Genomic DNA, 20,642 nt, shown 5'->3' with positions numbered 1-20,642 from the left:
TTATTATGCAAAGTTCTAATCTTCACCTAGAATGAATGCCTCTGGGTCAGAATATAGTCATATCAGGGTTTTTGAGGTCATGTTTTGTGATCCTTAGCTTATTCTTCTAAGTAGGGCTGGGATTTAAAGGGTATTCCCCAGACACTAGCAGAGATAGACAGCAGAACCTGCTGCCTTTTTGGAAGACAAGACCAACATGAGGTCCCTGGTAGGATTAAACTTGATTTGTAGCTGTAGGATTTTTTAACAGATGTATTATTGGACAGGGAATAGGGGGCCACCAGCACAGCAAAATTGAATCACGACTGGCATTCTCAGGGAGTTTGCTGTCTGCTAAAACAGCAGCTGCATGTGGATTTGACTTCTTTCAGGTGAAGCGACTTCCAGTCACTTGGAAAGGATGGGATGAAAAGGAACCTTGGTGATAATTTTGATGTCTGCAAGATTTAGTACCAGTGTAATGGGATTATCGGTAACACCTTCACTGCAGAAAAAGCCACCTGGCGCTATAACTGGCAGCAACTGAGATCTAATCCTTTCCCATCTCTTGGATGTCATTCATGAAGCTCAAAGCACTTTCTATTCTGCTGTGATTAATTTTATAAACAACAACAAAAAAATTCAGGTGATCAAAGGCAAAGAATATTATTTTTATCAGTTATTTAAAATATATTCTTATGAGCCACATACATATATGTAACAAGTTAAATTATAAAATACTGTATGAATTAAAATTTGTTAAAATGTTTAAATAGAAAATTAATATTTTTAAATACTTTGTTCAGTTTAATAGCATAAAGTATTGCTGTTGGTAAGAGATTTATATGTGAGATTAATACTAAGAATGTATGTATTATTTTGGATTTAAGGCCATTATCAATAGTTCAGTCAAAATGCCGATGGGTATAGAAATTGGAATTACTTATTTTCTTATGCATTTTACCTGTTTATGACCACTTCATTTTTTACTGGTTATATTTTTAGTGAATAGGGCATTTGATATAAATATGTTCAGTTTTTGGAAATTAAGGTAATATTAATTCAAATGACTGATAAAAAAAAGAGCTGTGGGAGTATTTAGTCTATCTGAGCCCTGAAATGGTTAACATTAATACTGGATGGCTTATTTTTTAAAATCAGGACTTCTTTGTTAAACTTTTTCTTTAGAAAATTGGGATTTAGTTATTTGGTATAAAATTATGTATTAATTAATTGAGATTTTTAAGGCATTGTATTTCAACTTAAAACTTTATAGGACTTTGTTTAGAGGTGTTAATTGTTTTAATATTCTTCTCTTACACAGTCCAGAATAAACTGAGAGAAAATGAAGTGAAATTATCCCATCAGTCACCCAAACAGTATGCAACATAACTGCCAAGACTAGAAAAGATAATTAGTGTTGTCAGTATTATGATTCCAGAGTGCTTACTTTTAAAATATTTATTCATAGAACTTGATTTCATCTTATGTCCTTTTACTTAGAAGCATTATGTTTAAAAAGTAGGAAAAACCTTCATCTCAGTACTTTTGAAAATCTTAACTAGATATATAGGTGACTGTTTTTGAAATTATAGGAATAATTAAAATATATTTATCCTTTAAGCATGATATAGTGATTTACTTGTAGCCTCTGTTTACATATAGTACACATTATTTTTCCTCTGTATCAGACCTTTTTAGAAACATAAGTAAGTAAATGTAATAAATTCACATAGAGTCCTTCAGTCAAACCTATAGAGCAGACTTGTCATTCTCAATGTATCTTGGTTTAATTGGTTCTAAGGTATTGGTTATAAAATGTATTTCTTCATTTGTCGTCATACTGTTGTAATAAACGTGAGAGTATATCTACTTTAGCAGTATTTCTACAAAGCTGTAGACAGTAGCACTTCTTTCTATTCCTCTTTGCATTTTTACTATTTGAAAAGTTTTTAAATAGTTATACTATCACATAAAAATATGTCTATGAAATAAATGACTAAAATATTTTTCTTATTCTCATAATATAATTACTTATATTCTAATTGGGAAATATCTGATTCATGTGTACCTTCATGTGTATTTTCTGGATGGTCTAGTTTGGGGAGTAATTTTCTATGGTAGTCAACAATATTATTTAATTTTTTAAGTATGATTTCATTTTTAAGTGTTTTTCATTTTAAAATGAAACTTATCACAAATCACTTATTAAACATGATCACAATTTTTCTTTCCTCCTTATCTATTTGCTGGATAACTCTTGAGATACTTTTGCTCTCCATCAGAGGCATCATTTTATTTAGAGATGACAGTTTCCTTCTAGAAAGCCCAAATATGCTAATCTTAAATTAAAGTCATTTTACATATATAAGCTCATTTCAATTATACTCTTTATTGATTCATCCTAGGTTACTTGAATTTTATGCCTTATTGGAACATAGGAAATTTCTCTCAGCTGTACTATCTAACCTAGTGATTTAATTTATTGTATACGTGGCTCAAGATGATGTTAAGAATTAAGAGACTATTTCTGGAAATAAGAGAAAGGGATATAGGGTGAGAAAAATGAGCAGAAACTGAAAAAAAAAAATGAATGTTAGGTATAACAAAAGAGCAAGATGACCATGACATTTTTAATCATTTAAGAGTTTAACTATTTTTCCTTTTGGTAACTTTGAAACTTAATGTTCATTTTTAATCATTTAAGAGTTAATAAACTTCTTTTTCTATTTGATAATTTTGAAGCTTAATGTTTCTCTAAAGATCCATACGTCATGAAATGTAGGCTTGCATAGAGACAGCTGTCTGTGATAATGCTAAATGATATCTCTTCCATTTGAATGAGTACCCTTCAACTATTGCTTGTACAACTTGTATATTGTTTAGAAATAGATGGATCATATAGCCTTTAGGGGATTACTGGTGGATGAATGGGTGGTTTTGGTGTTTCATTGCCTGGAAGCTGGTACTTTGGTGTATGAAAAGTATAGAACTACTTATGTTTTATAAACACAAAATGAAATTTAGTTTTGGATATTTCAGAAAACATTAAATTCATTTTAAAAAATGGGATTATCTTGGCATTCACATTCAGTTTAAAAATAACAAGTGGTTGCATTTTGTCATTTCTGAAAATATAGTGTAGATCTCAGTGGTCTCAAATGACAGTACAAAGTTCTTTATGGGACTTTTTTCCTGGGAGCTTATTTAAACTACAGATTCTACAGGCTTGCTTCCATTTACATTAATTAGTAAATGGTGGAAGCCTGGGAATTTGTAGTTTAAATTAGGTTTATTTTTAGTGAAGTTTGGGTAGGCAGCCTATACTTGCGGAACAAACGGTCTTGTTCAATCATGTTAATACCAATATTATCAAGATGGACAAGGAAAATGGTTGAATCTGGCTGTATTTGAATGTATTCAAGAATTACCCACTTATTAAGTTACTATTCAAAAAAAATAATAAATTAGGTTTATTTGGATTATTTTTGATGCTGTAGTCAGATAAAGGCAGTCTACATTTTCTATTTTTGAATCTTCAAATGATGGTAATTTTATTTTCTGTAGGATTGAATGGTTTAAATAATATCTTCATAGATTATGGAAATCTGAACTCCTTAAATTTTCAGTCTAGAGAATAAGAAAAAAGTATGTGCTGCACAAGTCTTAACAGTATATTTAGCATCATAGGTTTGAACAATTTGTAAACAGTCCCGAGAATGATTTTGATAAAACCAGAATTTACGTTACTTTGATATAGAGGCTGCTGTATAAGAGTGAATTATTTAGCTATTGAACAGGGTACTATAATGCCACTCAGCATCTTCTGTAATGGGTTTTTATTCTCTACTTGTCACAGTTACTTTCATTCAGGGTCTGAAAATCTTTCAATAATGTTATATAATTTTCATTACATGGGGAAAAGTATTTTATACGTATTTTTGAATTTGAGAAATCACAGAAGTCTTAGGAATGTCGTTAAATCTACAGTTCTTTCTTTTCCAAGTAAAGGTAGTTTAACAGAATTAAAGTGTTAAGATTTCACTTCTGTTTCACATCTACTTCTCATTGTTTCCTTTTTTTTTTTTTTTTTTTTTTGCTTTTTGGGTCACACCTGACCATGCACAGGGGTTACTCCTGGCTCCGCACTCAGGAATTACTCCTGGCGGTGCTCAGAGGACCATATGGGGTGCTGGATATCGAACCCGGGTTGGCCACATGCAAGACAAACGCCCTACCCGCTGTACTATTGCTCCAGCCTTTCTCATTGTTTCTTATGAGTACTTTTTTCAATGGTGGTGTGTTCATTAACACCCCCTATTATTGAAAACAACAACAAAAAAAGATACGAGTCACTTTTTTGCTTGGATGCTTATAGTTTAAAATGAGGACATTTCTGTATCCCCATAATCTCAGTTAACAGATACTTCACACACACCACTTTACAACCCCACCTCAGTCCCTCTGTCCTCCCACCCCCAGCCTCCCAAAACAAAATGCTTTCTTTTTTCAAACATCTGAACAATCAGTTGGATTGTTTTCTTTGTGACCATCTTTTAAAAATATTAATCTAAGGCTACTTTGATACTCAGATGTAAATTAGAGTCTTATCACTGCATACCTGTTCTCCAGAATTTCTAAGGATAGAAAAATCTAGTTCTTTTCAGCTTTAAGAGTTCGTTTTACTCTTTTTACCTGTTTTTTTTTTTTTAACACTAGTCAAACTCTTTCATGAGTTTCTAGCAACTTTCTTTCATTTTAATGGAGAGGCAGTATAGTCTGAACTGGTGTGCATTAGACCAACTTCTCCATTTTAATTCTTTATTTACTGTATATCATAGTGTGGTTGTATTTCCTTAACATCTTGGTTTCTCAGTTTCTCTATAAAATGAGATGCCTAAGTTCTCATAGGGTGGTGTACTATTAACAGAGTTAATATATGTAATGAGAATTGTGCCCAGCACATAGTAAGAGATAATTTGTCTCTTTGTGGCTGTTATTTTGGTTGGTATTTCAGGATTTTTTTGTGCCTGTTGGACAAAGTCATTTTGAATACCTGCAGATAGTGTATTCTAACTTTGTATTGTATAAAGAGATCTTTATGTAGTGTAGATTTGTTGAAAGTAGTTATCAATATTGCCCCATTAGGAATTTTATCATAAAGAATTTTATTGCAAATAATTTTGGGGGAAGATTACGTTTTTTTATCCAGCATTATGTGGTACAATCAGAATTTTAAGCATCTCTTCATTTTTCCCCCTTATCTTTTATATTATCTGATAAAGTACATAAGTTTACCTTAAAGGGATTGGTTCTCTACTGTAAAAAACTAAGGCACGCCGACAGGTATGTGCACTCGTGGTCTCTCCGGACAGCTGTCTCATGGCCCGCTTTCGGTACTCTGGAACTAGTGAAGGGGCTGGATCGGGACGACCATTGGCCAAGGACAGGCAAAGGAAGAACAAGGACCAATCTGGTTGCTGATTAGTTACTGTTTATTCAATCTTCCATCTTTCTCATCTCCCGCCCTCCTAGCTCCATCCCCTCTGGATCTACTGCAGCCCTGGATCCAGCCCCTTCACTAGTCTCTCCCACTACTTGTCTCTCCTCACCTTGCCCTCTAGGCTATACACAACCAGGTAGCAAAATCAACATAAGAAAGCCCTTCCTGAGGGCCAGGCATTCCAAATCCCTTCCTGACTGCCAGCAGGTAAAATACCTCTTAAGGTTTTTCTCCTTTCCTTAGTCCAAGAACTTATTCACATCTGAATACTAGTTATTTGTGTATGGACAAAGCAAGAGATACATTGCGGCTTGCAAGGCAGCTCTCCTGGCAACATCTTGCCACAGACTCAGACTACAGCACCCAGGCCAGATTAATCATTCCTAATCCTACATCAGGGTCCAAATCTAGTTATTACTGTTTGGATCATGACAGCATTTGTCCATGAACAAGCTCTTAACTTATAGTTAAGCATTAGGCACTTTGGCCAGGCCCATCTCGATGCCAGGGTAGCACACAGCTCACCACTGCCCTGGGTCTGTCCCATCCCTCGTCGGGATCCTGCTTTTGGGGGTGCTAGGAAGTAAGGGCAGCTGAGGCTTAGGTCGAGAGAACAGATGCCCAGGAGGAAACTATCATGTAGAGTCAAATGACTCCCAGGTTACAAAAGCATAGCATTTGCTGTCTTCCCGTGTCCATACAAAAGGACATGGCTCTGAATAAACTATGCAAAGGACTCAAGGAGAAGAGAAAAACAATATATACAAGTCAACAGAACATTAAGAAAGAAGCTACAAACAAACACAGAGGAATGGGAGCACTGTGGTGGGAGTATCCCAATAAACCTAAACTACTTGAGACTATGTTATTCTACACTCATATATTTTAATGACTCAGTTTTTAAAAATGTCTGACCCACATCCAAAAGAAGAAAAGCAACCGGTGTTGGTATAAATGTGGGGAGAAAGGGACTCTCCTTCACTGCTGGTGGGAATGCTGACTGATTCAGCCCTTTTGGAAAACAATATGGACGATTCTCAAAAGATTAGAAATTGAGCTTCCATTTGACCCAGCAATACCACTCCTGGTGGGAATGTGACTAGTTCAGCCCTTTTGGAAAACAGTATGGACAATTATCAAAAAATTAGAAATTGAGCTCCCATTTGACCCAGCAATACCACTTCTAGGAATATATCCTGGAGATGCAGAAAAGTATAGTAGAAATGACATCTGCACTTGTATGTTCATTGCAGCACTGTTTATAATAGCCAGAATCTGGAAAAAACCCGAGTGCCCGAGAACAGATGACTCTAGAAACTTTGGTACATCTACACAATGGAATACTATGCAGCTATTACAAAAGATGAAGTCATGAAATTTGCATATAGATGGATCAACATGTAAAGTATCATGTTAAGTGAAATGAGTCAGAAAGAGAGGGACTGACATAGAAAAATTGCACTCATTTGTGGAATATCAAGTAACAGAATGGGAAACTAACACCCAAGATTATTAAAGATAAGTACTGGGAGGATTACTCCACAGCTTAGAAGCTGGCCTCACATACTGAGGGAAAAGGCAGTTCAGTTAGAGAAGGGATCACCAAGTAAATGGTGCTAGGAGGATCCACTCGGGATGGGAGATGCACCCTGAAAGCAGACTATAGACCCAGACATGATGGCCACTCAATACCTCTATTGCAGACCACAATACCCCAAAGGAGAGAAAGCAAAAGGGAATGCCCTGCCACAGAGGCGGGGTGGGGGAAGGGGGGACAACAGGGTGGTGCTGGTGGGAGGGATGCTGGGACTATTGGTGGTGGAAAATGGGCACTGGTGGAGGGATGGATACTTGAACATTGTATGACTGAAATGTATGCACGGACGTTTGTAAGTCTTTGTGCGATTTGGAAGGGGAAATTGTTGATCCCAGACCCTAACAACACATCAGCAAAATATAAGAACACACCAGCCTTGCATCAACCATGAAGTGTGACACTGCTTCCCAACATTGGCTCAGCGTCAGCACCACAGAAAGACAGCCAGCTGCGGGGTGCAAGAGAGACTGCCATGGATATTGCTATTCAAATATTTTCTCCCATTCAGTAGGATGTTTAGCATCTACTAGTTATGTAATTCATATGTAAAGCTGATTTTTTTGCGGGGGAGGGGTAGTGATGCAATGGGGTGTGCTTACAGGTCAAACTTCCTATGGTATCAGGAGAACTATGTGATCCTGTGAGATAAAATGTGGGCCTCCTGCTCACTGCTCAGTTATCTCTCTGGCCTAGTAATGTTTTGATATATTCTTATATTAAGATCAGAACATTAATTGACATTCACCTTTAAAATATCTTGCATAGAAATAAAAAAGATAATTTTTCTATACTTGCTGTATAATTATATAACATTGTGGATGATAGCAAAACAGTTTTTTTTTAAAAAATTTTATTGAATCACTATTAGGTACAGTTATAAAGTTGTTTATGATTGGGTTTCAGTCATACAATGTTTCAGCACCTGCCATTTCACCAGTGCACGTTTTCAGTACCAGTGTTCCCAGTTTCCTTCCTATCCCACCTTTCATTATGGTTTGCAATACAGGTACTGAAAGTCTTGTCCCCTTACTCAAAACTCAGCTCTTGTACAGAGTGATTGTTTCCAACTATTGTCATCGTGGTTCCTTCCCTATCCTAACTGCCCTCCCTCCTCACCACTTGTTGTAAGCTTCTAACCATGGACCAATCCTCCCGGCCCTTGCTTCTACTGTCCTTGAGTATTATAAAAATTATAAAAAGTCTCATACTTTTTTTTTAATATTCCACAAATGAGTGCAATCATTCTATGTCTGTCCCTCTCCCTCTTAACGCAATTTCAGGAAACGTGATTACTCTCCATGTCCATCCATTTATAAGCGAATTTCATGACTTTATTTTTCCTGGTGGCTGAGTATTCCATTGTGTAGATGTACCATAGTTTCTTTACCCAGTCATCTGTTCTCTGGTACTCGAATTGTTTCCAGATAGTTGCTATTGTGAATTGTGCTCCAATGAACATAGAAGTGCAGATGACACTTCTGCTGTATGTTTATGAGCCCTCAGGATATATACACAGAATTGGTATTGCTGGGTTTTATGGAAGCTCAGTTTCTAGTTTTTGGAGCAAAACATTTTAATAGAGTATTTTATGAATGTGTATAAATAGTTGTAATTGTGAAACTTTTTGAAATTTACCATCAGGCTAATGGTGGCAGAATCTACAAGGAACTATGTTTCGTGCAACTCTGGGAAAAACCTTTCGACTTATTGGCTATACTATCCAGTATGGCTGTATAGCTCATTGTGCTTTTGAATATGTTGGTGGTGTTGTCATGGTAAGCTCTTATGTTCAAGATTTGTCGTTTTATTATAAAGTTAGTAATTTAAGAGTTGAAAGCTAAATTTGGGGATATAAAAATGTATTTTATTTACAGCTCTGCATTGTTTCTGATGGGCACAGAAAGTTCTGTTAGCAATCAATAATAATACTTTTTAACATTTATCAAGAGCTGCTATTTGCTTGAAATTTTTACATTTAAGAACCCATTTAATCTTTCATATGCTATGAGGTACTTATTATAAATTCATTATCTATATAAGGAAGCTGAAACTCAGAAAATACAAGTTGTTCTAGGTCCCTCTGTAAATCAGATACCTTGAATTTTAACAGATTTCTGCAATTTTTAAAATGCATTCTTTTTAAATTCTGGGTCTAACTGCCATTAAAACCAGTGATCATTTTGCCTGGTGTGAGTATTTAAAATGTAAAGCTGCCCTCCTGTAAATGTTTTTTCTTAAGATTACATGATGAATTTACCAACTATGCCTTTATTAATCTTTTGACATGTTTATGAAATAATAAAATGATTTAGTGATTAGCTTAGTGACTTTTGAATTTCTTTTTCTTTTTTGGGCCATACCAGTTGTTCTCAGGGATCATTCCGAGCAGAGTTCAAGGGGACCATATGTGGTCCCTGGGATACAAGGGGGATTAGCTATATCCTTGACAAATGTCTTACCTGCTATACCATCTCTTCAGCTACCAGCCATTGAATTTTGTTGGGTGGTGGTGGTATTTATTTAAAAAGAAAAAGTTTGCTCTAACAAGTTAGTAATTGTATAATCACACATTGTGCAGCAGTAATACAAATAAATATGTTTAATTGAAATTCCTTCTTAAATTCTTTTAAACTTGTATGAGTCTACTAGTAGCAACTAAGGTAGCAAATATAAATTTTCCTTGCATTACCTGTGTTTCTTTCCAAGTAGAAAGATCTGAGTAGAAATTTAAATTTTAGTAGAGTAAATGAAATTTGTATTTATATTTTTAAACTGGCATAGATCAATTAGTGTAGTTTTGAGGTATAGATAATAGTCTGGTATGAAAAGCCTTTAACAGTGTATGTCATTATACTAGCATTTTTCTGTAGAAAAGTAAGTTATAGTCACACAAATGATTAAGCATTTTTGGGAAAAAAGGGCTAGGCATTGAGAAAGTTTTTTAACACTTAATAAATTATTGTCATGGGTACGGGGTCCTTTACAATTGCAATTGATTTATTAAGTTAGTTTTTGGCTTAGTTCTTTAGTCTTAGTTATTACATAACTGGGAATAAGAGACAAGGTTCTTGCTTGTATGAATCTACATTCTACAGACTGCCAATACTTGGAAACAGTGTCTTTTTACTCACAATGCATTTCCAATAGACTATTTGTAATATATATATTTTTTTCTTTGTCACTCGATAGAGTGGAAATATCTGGGAATTGCAATCTGGGAGCAGTTAGGACCAACCTTCAGGATTAAAGAATATTTGCTTAATTCTTTTAAGCCTACTCAGATATATTACTTATATTAAACTTTAAAATGTATTGTGCACATTTTACAAATTACTCTCTTTTTAGTGTTCTGGACCATCAATGGAGCCTACAATTCAAAATTCAGATGTTGTCTTTGCAGAAAATCTTAGTCGACATTTTTGTGGTATCCAAAGGTAAATTTGTCTCTACGGTAAAAACTTACATAACAATTGTTTTTTTCTTTTAATTTTCTTAACTTTATTATACTTAAAAAATATATTGTGAATATCTATATTAATGACTACCTATATTAAATTTTGGGTTTAGCATTTTCTCTGTATCAGTAGTTTGAAGTATATTTCTGAGCAGGATATTTTGGGGCTTTATGTCCCTTGTATTATTGTCCCAAATAAATAGCTGACCCATTTATATTATACATTTAAACCTGTTACTTGTTTAGAGGAACTGAGGCCAGTAGTCCTGAATATATTGCCAAGATCTGAGGAATTAGAAACTATATTACATATCCAAATCAGGGATTTGGTTTTTGTGTATTTTGTTTTTTTGGGCCTAACAAGTTGTTCTCAGGGAACCATTTCAGCAAAATTTAGGAAAGCAGGTTGGCAGGTCAGTGCTTGAGCCCTGTAGTGACAGGACCTTTGGGGATCTAGTCCAATTTTGTTGCATGCATTCAAGGCATATGCTCTTACCTCTGTGTCCCCATGCCCTGGAAATAGAAGGAGGGGGACTGATTTTTTAAAATAGTCTTATATGAGACAGAGATAATACTGTAGGTAGAATGCTTGCCTTCAAATAGCCAACCTTGGTTTAATCCCCAACACTACCTATGGTTCTCCCAATCCCTGTCAGGAGTGATTTCTGAGTACTGCTAGTGTGACCTTCAAAACCAAAAAGTAAAATAAAATAAAAATATTTTACATCAATAAAAAAATTTTATTTACATTGAGGGTGGTCTTATTCTCTATAAGCATTTAATAAGGCCTTTGATATAGCACTGTTTATGTCGGGAACCAAGAATTTTATTTATTATAATTTTTCTTATTAATGAGGTTAATTAATTAATTAAGAGGAATCTAAACTTCACAGTTTCTGGTTTTTTAATGAATAGCTCAATATTGTCTTTTAAACTACTCTGCACTCAAATGAAATGCTGAGTGTTGCATTTAGATAAATTTCAATGGCTATATTCAGCAAATTAAGATCTCATTTTATATATAGTCTATTAGAATCTCCTTAGGTTGCAGGATTCCTCAACATTTGGCATATATAAGAGACATACCCAAATAACTTTAAAATGACAGTAGTTAATAATCTCTACTTCAAAATATTTATATTTTGAGTTTCTTTTTTTTTTTATCTCTAGCACAGAATTCTGATCCTTGGCAAGAGGTTTTTCTAAGCTGCTTGTTTCTAAAACTATAAGAGAATAAATAGCTTGCAATTTAGGCAAAATGAACATCTAGGTCTCTTTTCAGTAAGATGCACAGAACATTTGAGGAAAATCAAGACTTATTACTCTGTCTTAATTGTGTGTGTGGGGGGGAGGGTGGGTGTTAGGGGTTCTTGAGCATTGTTCAGGAGGCCTGGGGCCCCATCTGGTAATTTTCTTCAAGCTGGCTGGCATTTCAATATTTCAATTGCTATAGAATATTCTAATAGCTTTTCTAAACATTATTTTCTTTGAGGCCACAGTGATACTACAGTGGGTAGGGCATTTGCCTTGTACAGAGCCAACCTGGGTTTGATCCCTGACATCTAATATCTGAACATCACCAGTCGTGACCTAAAAAGCCAAAAAATAAATAAAAAATTACTTTCCTTGATGAATTTTGCAACATTAAGGTTGCTCACAAAGTTTCCCGAAGCTGCTATGGGATGTGTGGAAATGTTGGAAGGCTTAGACTATGAGGAGATAAAATATATGACCTTGTTTATGTTTTCTTATGAAAGTATTTCAGCATTACTATGCATATGTTTATACTTAGGAAATAAGTGATATTTCTTTGATTTTTTTTTTCTCCCTCAGAGGTGACATTGTGATTGCAAAAAGTCCAAATGACCCAAAAGCTAATATTTGTAAAAGAGTAATTGGTTTGGAAGGAGACAAAGTCCTCACAAACAGTCCATCAGATTTCTTTAAAAGCCATAGTTATGTAAGTAATATTTCAATTATTTTGTATCCCTGGTTGATTAATATTAACTGACCACATTTCAAAACTAGCTTATTCAAAGTTTGGCTATACGATAAAATACTGCATTTGTAAAGCTACATGTTTATTATCATCAACAGTTTGACTACTCTAATATATGCACTTTAGATCCTTTTAACATTTTATATGAATGCTTCATTAATAAGACAAAATTGATCAATGGATGCTAGATATATTGTATAAAAGCTCTAGGAAAAATAGTATAGCAATATAGACGCAAAGTCTGTATCCTATGGAATTTAATAGAAAGGCAAAAATAGTAACTTTTCTTCCAGATGAAAGGTTTAGTAGAGACCTAGCAGTTAGCCCCTTTGCTGAATGATTAGGTTAACGTACCCAATAAGTAGACATGCCCGCATATTGTAACTCTTGAATTAAATTCAGCATTGAGCAGTTCATCACTTCTTGTGGCATTCTTGCAAAAGAAACTATTGTATCAGTTTAATCATGAGAAAATATCGGATAAATCCTAATTGAGGATCATTTGCAGCCTGGTTGATTGTTGAAGTTTGCCCTAGCAGAACCCTTTCACCACTAGAAGTCGCTGGGCTTATAGGAGTGCCCTGGGTCCTGTCTTCTCTGGGAACCTGGCTATTTCCAGGGGAACCTGACATTTCTAAGAATAACATAGATTAATTGGCCTTGATTGCGGGCTGCCAGTGGTTTGAGACGTGGGAAACAGACATCTCTGGGTGTCAGCAATACTTCAACCTGGCCTCTGCCTTAGAGTGTCAAGGACAGTACTCCAGAAGCTTCTTCCTAGTCATAACAATACCCTGCCTCTCTCTACCACCTGCTGGTTAGTGCATATTGTCACATTCACTCACCCTCTATTCAACCATTCCTTTTCTTAATAAACTTTGTCATATGAGAGAGGTCTGCCATAGAGGCAGGGGGAGGGGAACTGGGGACATTGCTGGTGGAAGATGTACACTGGTGAAGGGATTGGTGTTGGAATACTATATGACTGTAACTCACTCATGAACAAGTTTGTAACATATCTCACTGAGTCAATTTTAAAATAGTAATAATAAAGTAAAAGAAAAGAAAAAATGTTGCATTATAAAAAAATGAGAAAAAGTCAATAAGTTGTTTTTATAGATTGGAGGAGAAAAAGGACAAGCAACAACCAAATGTAGTCTGGATTCCTTACTTGGAAGGATTTTCAGTGGAAACCAACAGTTTTCTTACTCATTTCCAGCTTTATCTCTGTTCAGTTAATTTCCCAGTGGAAAATCAGCTTCCTTCCACCTGGCTCTATTTTGAGTTTTCCCAAGTATTTTTTATCTCCAGTTTAGTCTGTTCACGTATTTAGATCTGGATTTTACAAATATACATAACAGAATTTTGGATGGAAGTTGGGACAGGGCACACCTGGTGATGCTCAGGGCTATTCCTGGCTCTGCACTCAAATCACTCCTGGCAGTGCTCAGAGAACCATGTGGGATGCTGGGGATGAACTTGGCTCAGCCATGTGCAAGGCAAGTGCCTTACCTACTGAACTATCATTCCAGTCTACAGAGCAGAAGTTTTACAACAGGCCAGAACCAAAGAACAGATTTGTACTAGTTAGAATGGGCTTACAGGAGATGGTTACTACTCAGAGTCAATATAGCTTGGTCAGTTTATCCATTATGAATAAAGGCATAGTAATATTTGTGAAGAGTTTTCATAAAAAGGTACGTGGACATCATTAATAATGCTGCTGTCTTCAATAAAGTTTGAGGGCTGTAACTCTTAAAATATAAATATATTTTCAATGGGTTTGTGTTAGAAAAACTGATAATCAAATAGTTTAGTTTTTCAATACTATTTTAGATTTTAGAATAAAAATTTATATATATCGTTGGTGTAGTCAACTTCTTTCTTCAGTTAGAAGAAAGTAGAATCATTAGAATGGAAGAATGAAGAGCAAGCATGATTTGTTAGCTCCTTTATTCAATCACATGATGGCTATCACAGCTTATGGAGAAGAGAGGCCTTTGTTTACTTAACCATATTCTTCTAATTTTGTAATTATGATTTAATTTATGCTCTTTAATTTTTGTCATTAAGTTGATATACCTATACGTTTGTCAACTATCTCTACCTGTCTCTATCTCCCATGCAAGCATATGATTTTTAAATTGTCTTCATCATTGCTGATTTATTTTGAATTGTAACAATCTGATTGTTCTGTAAGTTTGATCAGTAAAATGCTAAATTATTAATGTACCATTTACAATAGACTGATTCACCAGTGCAGGTATTTTAAATCTTATTAGACTACTAAACTTATATTGCTATCTGATGATGATGATGATGAAGATGAAGATGATAATGTGGTACTGTAACCATTTTTTTTTTCTGATTCTGGAAGAATTTCCAGAACATCAGATTTGACATGATGATTTTACCTTCGTGAGACATTTATAATGAGGCATTCTAGTCACCTCTAACTTGCTTTAGCAATAAGAAATACTTGAGACTAGAAATAATTTTCTCAGCAGACAGAACAAATCAATTAATGATAGAATCCACTCCGTACACAGTTAAACACCACATCATTGTTGTAGTTCCTGTTTTATTTGTTGTAGTTATTAGAGAAATAGCAAAACGAAAGGATTTAGATGAAGTCTAAGTTTTCAGATGAAACAATAATAAAACTACAAGATGTAAATTAAAAAAATATTCTTAAGGAAAAAATTAAAAACGTTTTTTTTAAAGATATATTTCTTCTTCTTCTTTTTTTTTTTTTTTGCTTTTTGGGTCACACCCAACAATGCTCATGGGTTACTCCTGGCTTTGCTCTCAGGAATTACTCCTGGCAGTGCTTGGGGGACCATATGGGATGCCGGGGATCGAACCCGGCTCGGCCGCGTGCAAGGCAAACGCCCTACCCGCTGTGCTATTGCTCCGACCCCTATATTTCTTCATTTTGCTTCTTGTTTGTAAGCATACAAGTGTAATTGTTTTTAAGCATACAATTCTACTATTATTAAACCATAATTGACTAACAGGTATTACATACCTTTTCTTTGTTTTTTGTTTTTTTTCATTTTGGGTCGCACCCAGCAATGCTCAGGGGTTACTCCTGGCTCTGTACTCAGGAATTAATCCTGGCCATGCTTAGGGGACCATATGGGATGCCGGGGATTGAACCTGGGTTGGCTGTGTGTAAGGCAAATGCCCTACCCACTATGCTATTGCTCTGGCCCTACATACCTTTTCTGTGTCAGACATTGTTAAAGCTCTAAACAAGTCTTATCACAAAAATAAGTCAATAAAGTCAGTAGTTGTATTTATTTGATACAGAATATACTTGAACTGCAGAAATGGTAAATATAGTGCCTAGTTTTAACCATTTGTTAGAGGAACTATTGAAATTCAAACACATGGAGTCTGGGTCTGTCCAGAACCTGTGTCCTTTACAATGTCACTACTACTCCAAAAGGAAACTCTACTCTCGTACATACTATACCTACTCTTATACCATCACATGGTACTTGTCATAAAATGTGTTTGTCTATTTTATTTTTAAGTTTGGTCTTTATGATTGACTTAGTACAGGTCATAAAAGAAAAGCTAAAGGTAGTTTTTTTTGTTTCTTTTTGGATCACACCCGGCAATGCACAGGGGTTACTCCTGGCTCTGCACTCAGGAATTACCCCTGGCGGTGCTCAGGGGACCATATTGGATGCTGGGAATTGAACCCGGGTCGGCCGTGTGCAAGGCAAATGCCCTACCTGCTGTGCTATTGCTCCAGCCCCCAAAAGCCAAAGGTTTTTGAAGATTATATTCCACCTTCTGCCCTCAGCAGTTTTTCTGTATTAGTCAAACCAAGAGTTTGTGGCTTGCTTTCAGGTAAGATGCCCCCCTGAGCACCAAGGCCAGAGGGGATCACAGCAAGTTTTAGGACTGTGCCAGAGTAGGACTTTAATCCTGCACAGGCACCGACACAGCCAACTCCCCCACACATACAGTGGTGGCAGCAGAGGGGTGGGGGTGGGGGGGTCACGTGACCTCTGGGGCAGCAGCCACTCATGCAGCTGCAGTTATTTTGCCCTTTCCCAGTGTTTTGGACTTATGTATCAATCTCCACTACCTAATTCTGAGGAGGATAGCCTCGCTATCCCAAACACATTAGGATAATAGTCCACTAGCCTATATTCCAATCTCACAAAATCACGGTGAGCACAAGAACTTCAAAAAGTCTAATATAAAAGAACACATCCCCTGAAGTTGCACTAGAAGCCTCACGTAAATCACAGAGGAGCACCAAAGAGGAAGCTAGTATTCTATAAGGGAAAAAGGTGACCACCAATGACCAAGCTCATCCAGAATCCTTTCTGTCAGTGAGAGGGGGACACTGATAGTGAACTGGAGGGTCCCACCTCCATACTACCACAACAACATGAAGAAACAGTATAAATCCCCACCATGAGGAGTGGATGAAGAAAAGAGCCCAGAAGCCTCAACAAGGAATACCCACAAATATGATCTCTCTGATAAAAAATTCAGAGATGAAATGTTGAGGATGTTCAGTGAGCTCAAAGAAACGGTAGAATAGGTATCCAGTAAATTAAAGGAGGACATGAAAGAAACAATGGAATGGACAGTCAATAAAATACAGGAAGAAATGAGAGCAGACATAAGAAAGCTACAACCAGAAGTGTCACTAATAAAGGATTCGGTAGGTAAAATAAAAAACTCTGGGTGCCCTCAACAGTAGAATGACAACAGCCGAATACAGAATCATTGAACTTGAAGATGAGCTGCAGAAAGCATACAGGGAACAATATACAATGTGGAAAGACCTCAGAATCAGGCAAATCAGAGACCTAGGGGATGAACTCAAGAGGAACAACATAAAAATAATTGGAGTACGAGAAGAACAGGGAGGCAACCCCAGTGAAGTAGCAACAGGTAAAAATATAATTGCTGACAAGTTCCCAAAGCTTGAACGCAGGCATCCAGATGCAAGAAGCATGAAGGATACTAGCTAAAAGAGACCATAATAAAAAGACTCCAAGACATATCATCAGAACGATGAATATCACAGATAGAGACACAATACTGCAAGCAGCAAAATCAAAAAAGGATATGACGTAAAAGGAGCACCCCTTATATGTATAGCAGACTTATCAGAGGAAACCCTCAGAGCCCGAGACAATAGTGGGATATAGTGAAAAAACTCAGTAAAATGAATGCCTCAGCAAGAATACTTTATCCGGCTAAGCTTTCACTCAAACTCAAAAGAATGATACACTATTATTCATGGATAAACAGTAGCTCAGGAACTTCATAGATTCAAAACCAACTTTAAAAGAAGGACTAATGGGGCTCTTGTAAGACAAGACAAACCCTTCCAACCACAACAAACCTCTACAGAAAGATGGCACAAAACCCCATGACAATAATCTGTCTCAGTCTCAGTGGTCTAAATGCACCAATTAAGAGACATAAAGTGGCAAAATGGATTCAGAAACTCAACCCAACATTTTGTTCCCTTATAAGAAACACATCTGAGCAGTCAGATCCAACACAGACTCATAGTCAAAGGATGGAAAAAAAAAACCCTTCAAGCAACCAACCCCCTTTAGAAAAGCCGGCGTGGCCATATTAGTATCCGACAACATAGATTTTAGGCTGAAAAAGATTAGAAGGGACAGCAAAGGTCGTTTTTAAATAATCAGAGGATATGTACATGAGGAAGAAATCACACTCTTAAACATATACACACCCAATGAAGGACCAGCAAAATACTTAAAACAACTGCTAATAGACTTTAAGAAGACTTTTGGGACATCAAGAAGAACAGATGACTGCTCCAACATAGTTGGAGACTTCAACACCACCTTATCACCACTTGATAGATCAACAAGATTAAAACTGAGCAAGAAGTGCTGACTTTGAAGGATTAAATGGAAGAGGGAGGGTTAATAGATGTATACAAAGCTTTCCATCTCCCAAAAGCCTAATACACATTCTTTTCCAACTCACATGGAACATCTTCCAAGATAGATCCTGTGCTGAGCCACAAAACATATCTCAGTAGAATCATAAAGATAGAAATTGTATTAACTATCTTTTCAGACCACGGTGCACTGAAGATAGAAGCTAATCACACACAGAAACGGAGAATCAAATCAAACACCTAGAAATTAAACAACTCAATGTAGATACGTGGCATTCTTCAAAGAAATTGATCAAAATTCCTGAAAGTCATATGGAACAAGCCCCCACTAGTAGCTAGAGCAATTCTTGGGGAAATAAAGATGGGAGGCATCACCCTCCTTAACCTCAAACTGTACTACAAAGTGGTAATAATTAAAACAGCATGATACTGGAACAAAGGCAGATCCGCAGACCAAAGCAATAGGGTTGAATATCCTTACACATACCCTCAAATATAGGATCATCTAATCTTTGATAAGGTAGAAAAAATATAAAGTGGAGCAAGGAAAACCTTTAACAAATGGTGTTGGCAAAACTGGACAGCTATGTGCAAAAAAAAAAAAAAAAGGGCTCAGACCTCTACCTAACATCATGCACAAAAGTCAGATCAAAATGGATTAAATACCTCAATATCAGACCAGAATTCATCAGGTTCATCAAAGGTCGGCAAAACTCTCCATGATGTTGAAGCCAAAGGTATCTTCAAAGATGAAACGCCACTGACCAAGCAAATGGAAGCAGAGAGAAACAAATTGGACTGTCTTTAACTAAGAAGATTCTGCACCTGTAAAGAAACAGTGACTAGGATACATAGACAGCCTACAGAATGGGAAACGATATTCACCCAGTTCCCTTCAAATACGGGGTTAATATCAAGGATATACAAGACACTGATTGAACTCTACAAGAAGAAAACATCCAACCCCATCAGAAAATGGGGCAATGAACAGAAACTTTTTCAAAGAAGAAATTTGAATGGCCATAAGGCACATTAAAAAATGCTCTTCATCACTAATCATCAGGGAGATGCAGGCCAAAACAACAATGAGATATCTCACACTACCGAGACTGGTACACATCCAAAAGAACAAAAGCAACCAGTGCTGGTGTGGTTGTGTGGAGAAAGGGACTCTCTTTCATTGTTGGTGGGAATGCATTTTTGGTATGAATGCCAACTGGTCCAGCCTTTTTGGAAAACAATATGGATATTTCTCAAAAACTAGAAATTGATCTCCCATTTGATCCGGTAATACCACTTTTGGAAATACATCCTGAGGGTGCAAAAAAACAGAAATAACATCTGCACCTGCACATTTATAACAGCACTGTTCACGGTAGCCAGAATCTGGAAACAACCCAAGTACTCGAGAACAGATGACTGCTTAAAGAAATTCTAGTACATCTACACAGTGGAATACTATGCAGCTGTAAGAAAGATGAAATCATAACATTTGCTTATAAGTGGATGGTCATAGAGAGTACCATGCTAAGTGAAATGAGTCAGAATGAGAGGGACAGACATAGAATGACTGCACTCATTTGTGGAATATGAAGTATCATAATATGAGACTAACACCCAAGGATGATAGAGACAAGGGCCAGGAAGATTGCTCCACGGTCGAGAGCCTGCTTTATGAACTGGGGGAGAAGACAGTTGATAGAGAAGGGTTCACTAAGTCAATTGGAGGGATGGCTCAGGATGGGAGATGTGTGCTGAAAGTAGATAATGGACCAAACATGATGGCCTCTCATTATCTGTATTGAAAACCATAATATCCATAAGTAGAGAGAGAGAGCGGGAAGTTGTCTGCCATAGAGGCAGGGAGAAGGGTGGTATAGGGTGAGGGGAGGGATACTGGGGACATTGGTGGTGGAAAATGTACACTGGTGAAGGGATGGGTGTTTGATTATTCTATGACTGAAACTCAAACATGGAAGTTTTGTAACTGCAGCTCACTGTGATTTTAAAGAAACAATTTAAAGAAAACTGTACTCTGATGCCTGTTCCTAAACTCTGACCTTCAGGAATGTTGGAACCATTTCTCTTCCATCTTTGGCCAGCCAGACAAAACCGGTAACCTAGTGAAAACAAAGTTTTTGTAGATTAAGAAAAAAAAACATGAGCACAATAATGTATAATTCATTTCAATTCTTA

General features: G+C 36.3%; 1 protein-coding gene across 2 annotated transcripts in view; it reads left to right on the top strand.

Annotated features, from left to right (window-relative positions):
• The window catches only part of IMMP1L (inner mitochondrial membrane peptidase subunit 1), a 76,517-nt gene that overhangs the window by 33,120 nt on the left and 22,755 nt on the right, over positions 1 to 20,642 (top strand). For both annotated transcript variants that reach the window (XM_055142559.1, XM_055142560.1), the window contains exons 3-5: positions 8,721 to 8,854; positions 10,425 to 10,513; positions 12,367 to 12,493. In XM_055142559.1, coding sequence (XP_054998534.1) covers positions 8,750 to 8,854; positions 10,425 to 10,513; positions 12,367 to 12,493 — 321 coding nt within the window. In that variant the 5' untranslated portion in view covers positions 8,721 to 8,749. The remainder of the gene's footprint in view (positions 1 to 8,720; positions 8,855 to 10,424; positions 10,514 to 12,366; positions 12,494 to 20,642) is intronic.

Source organism: Sorex araneus, chromosome 6 (genome assembly GCF_027595985.1).
Source record: "Sorex araneus isolate mSorAra2 chromosome 6, mSorAra2.pri, whole genome shotgun sequence".
NCBI lineage: Eukaryota > Metazoa > Chordata > Mammalia > Eulipotyphla > Soricidae > Sorex > Sorex araneus.
The sequence above is the reverse complement of the archived record's forward strand: the minus strand, read 5'-3'. Positions and strand labels throughout refer to the sequence as shown.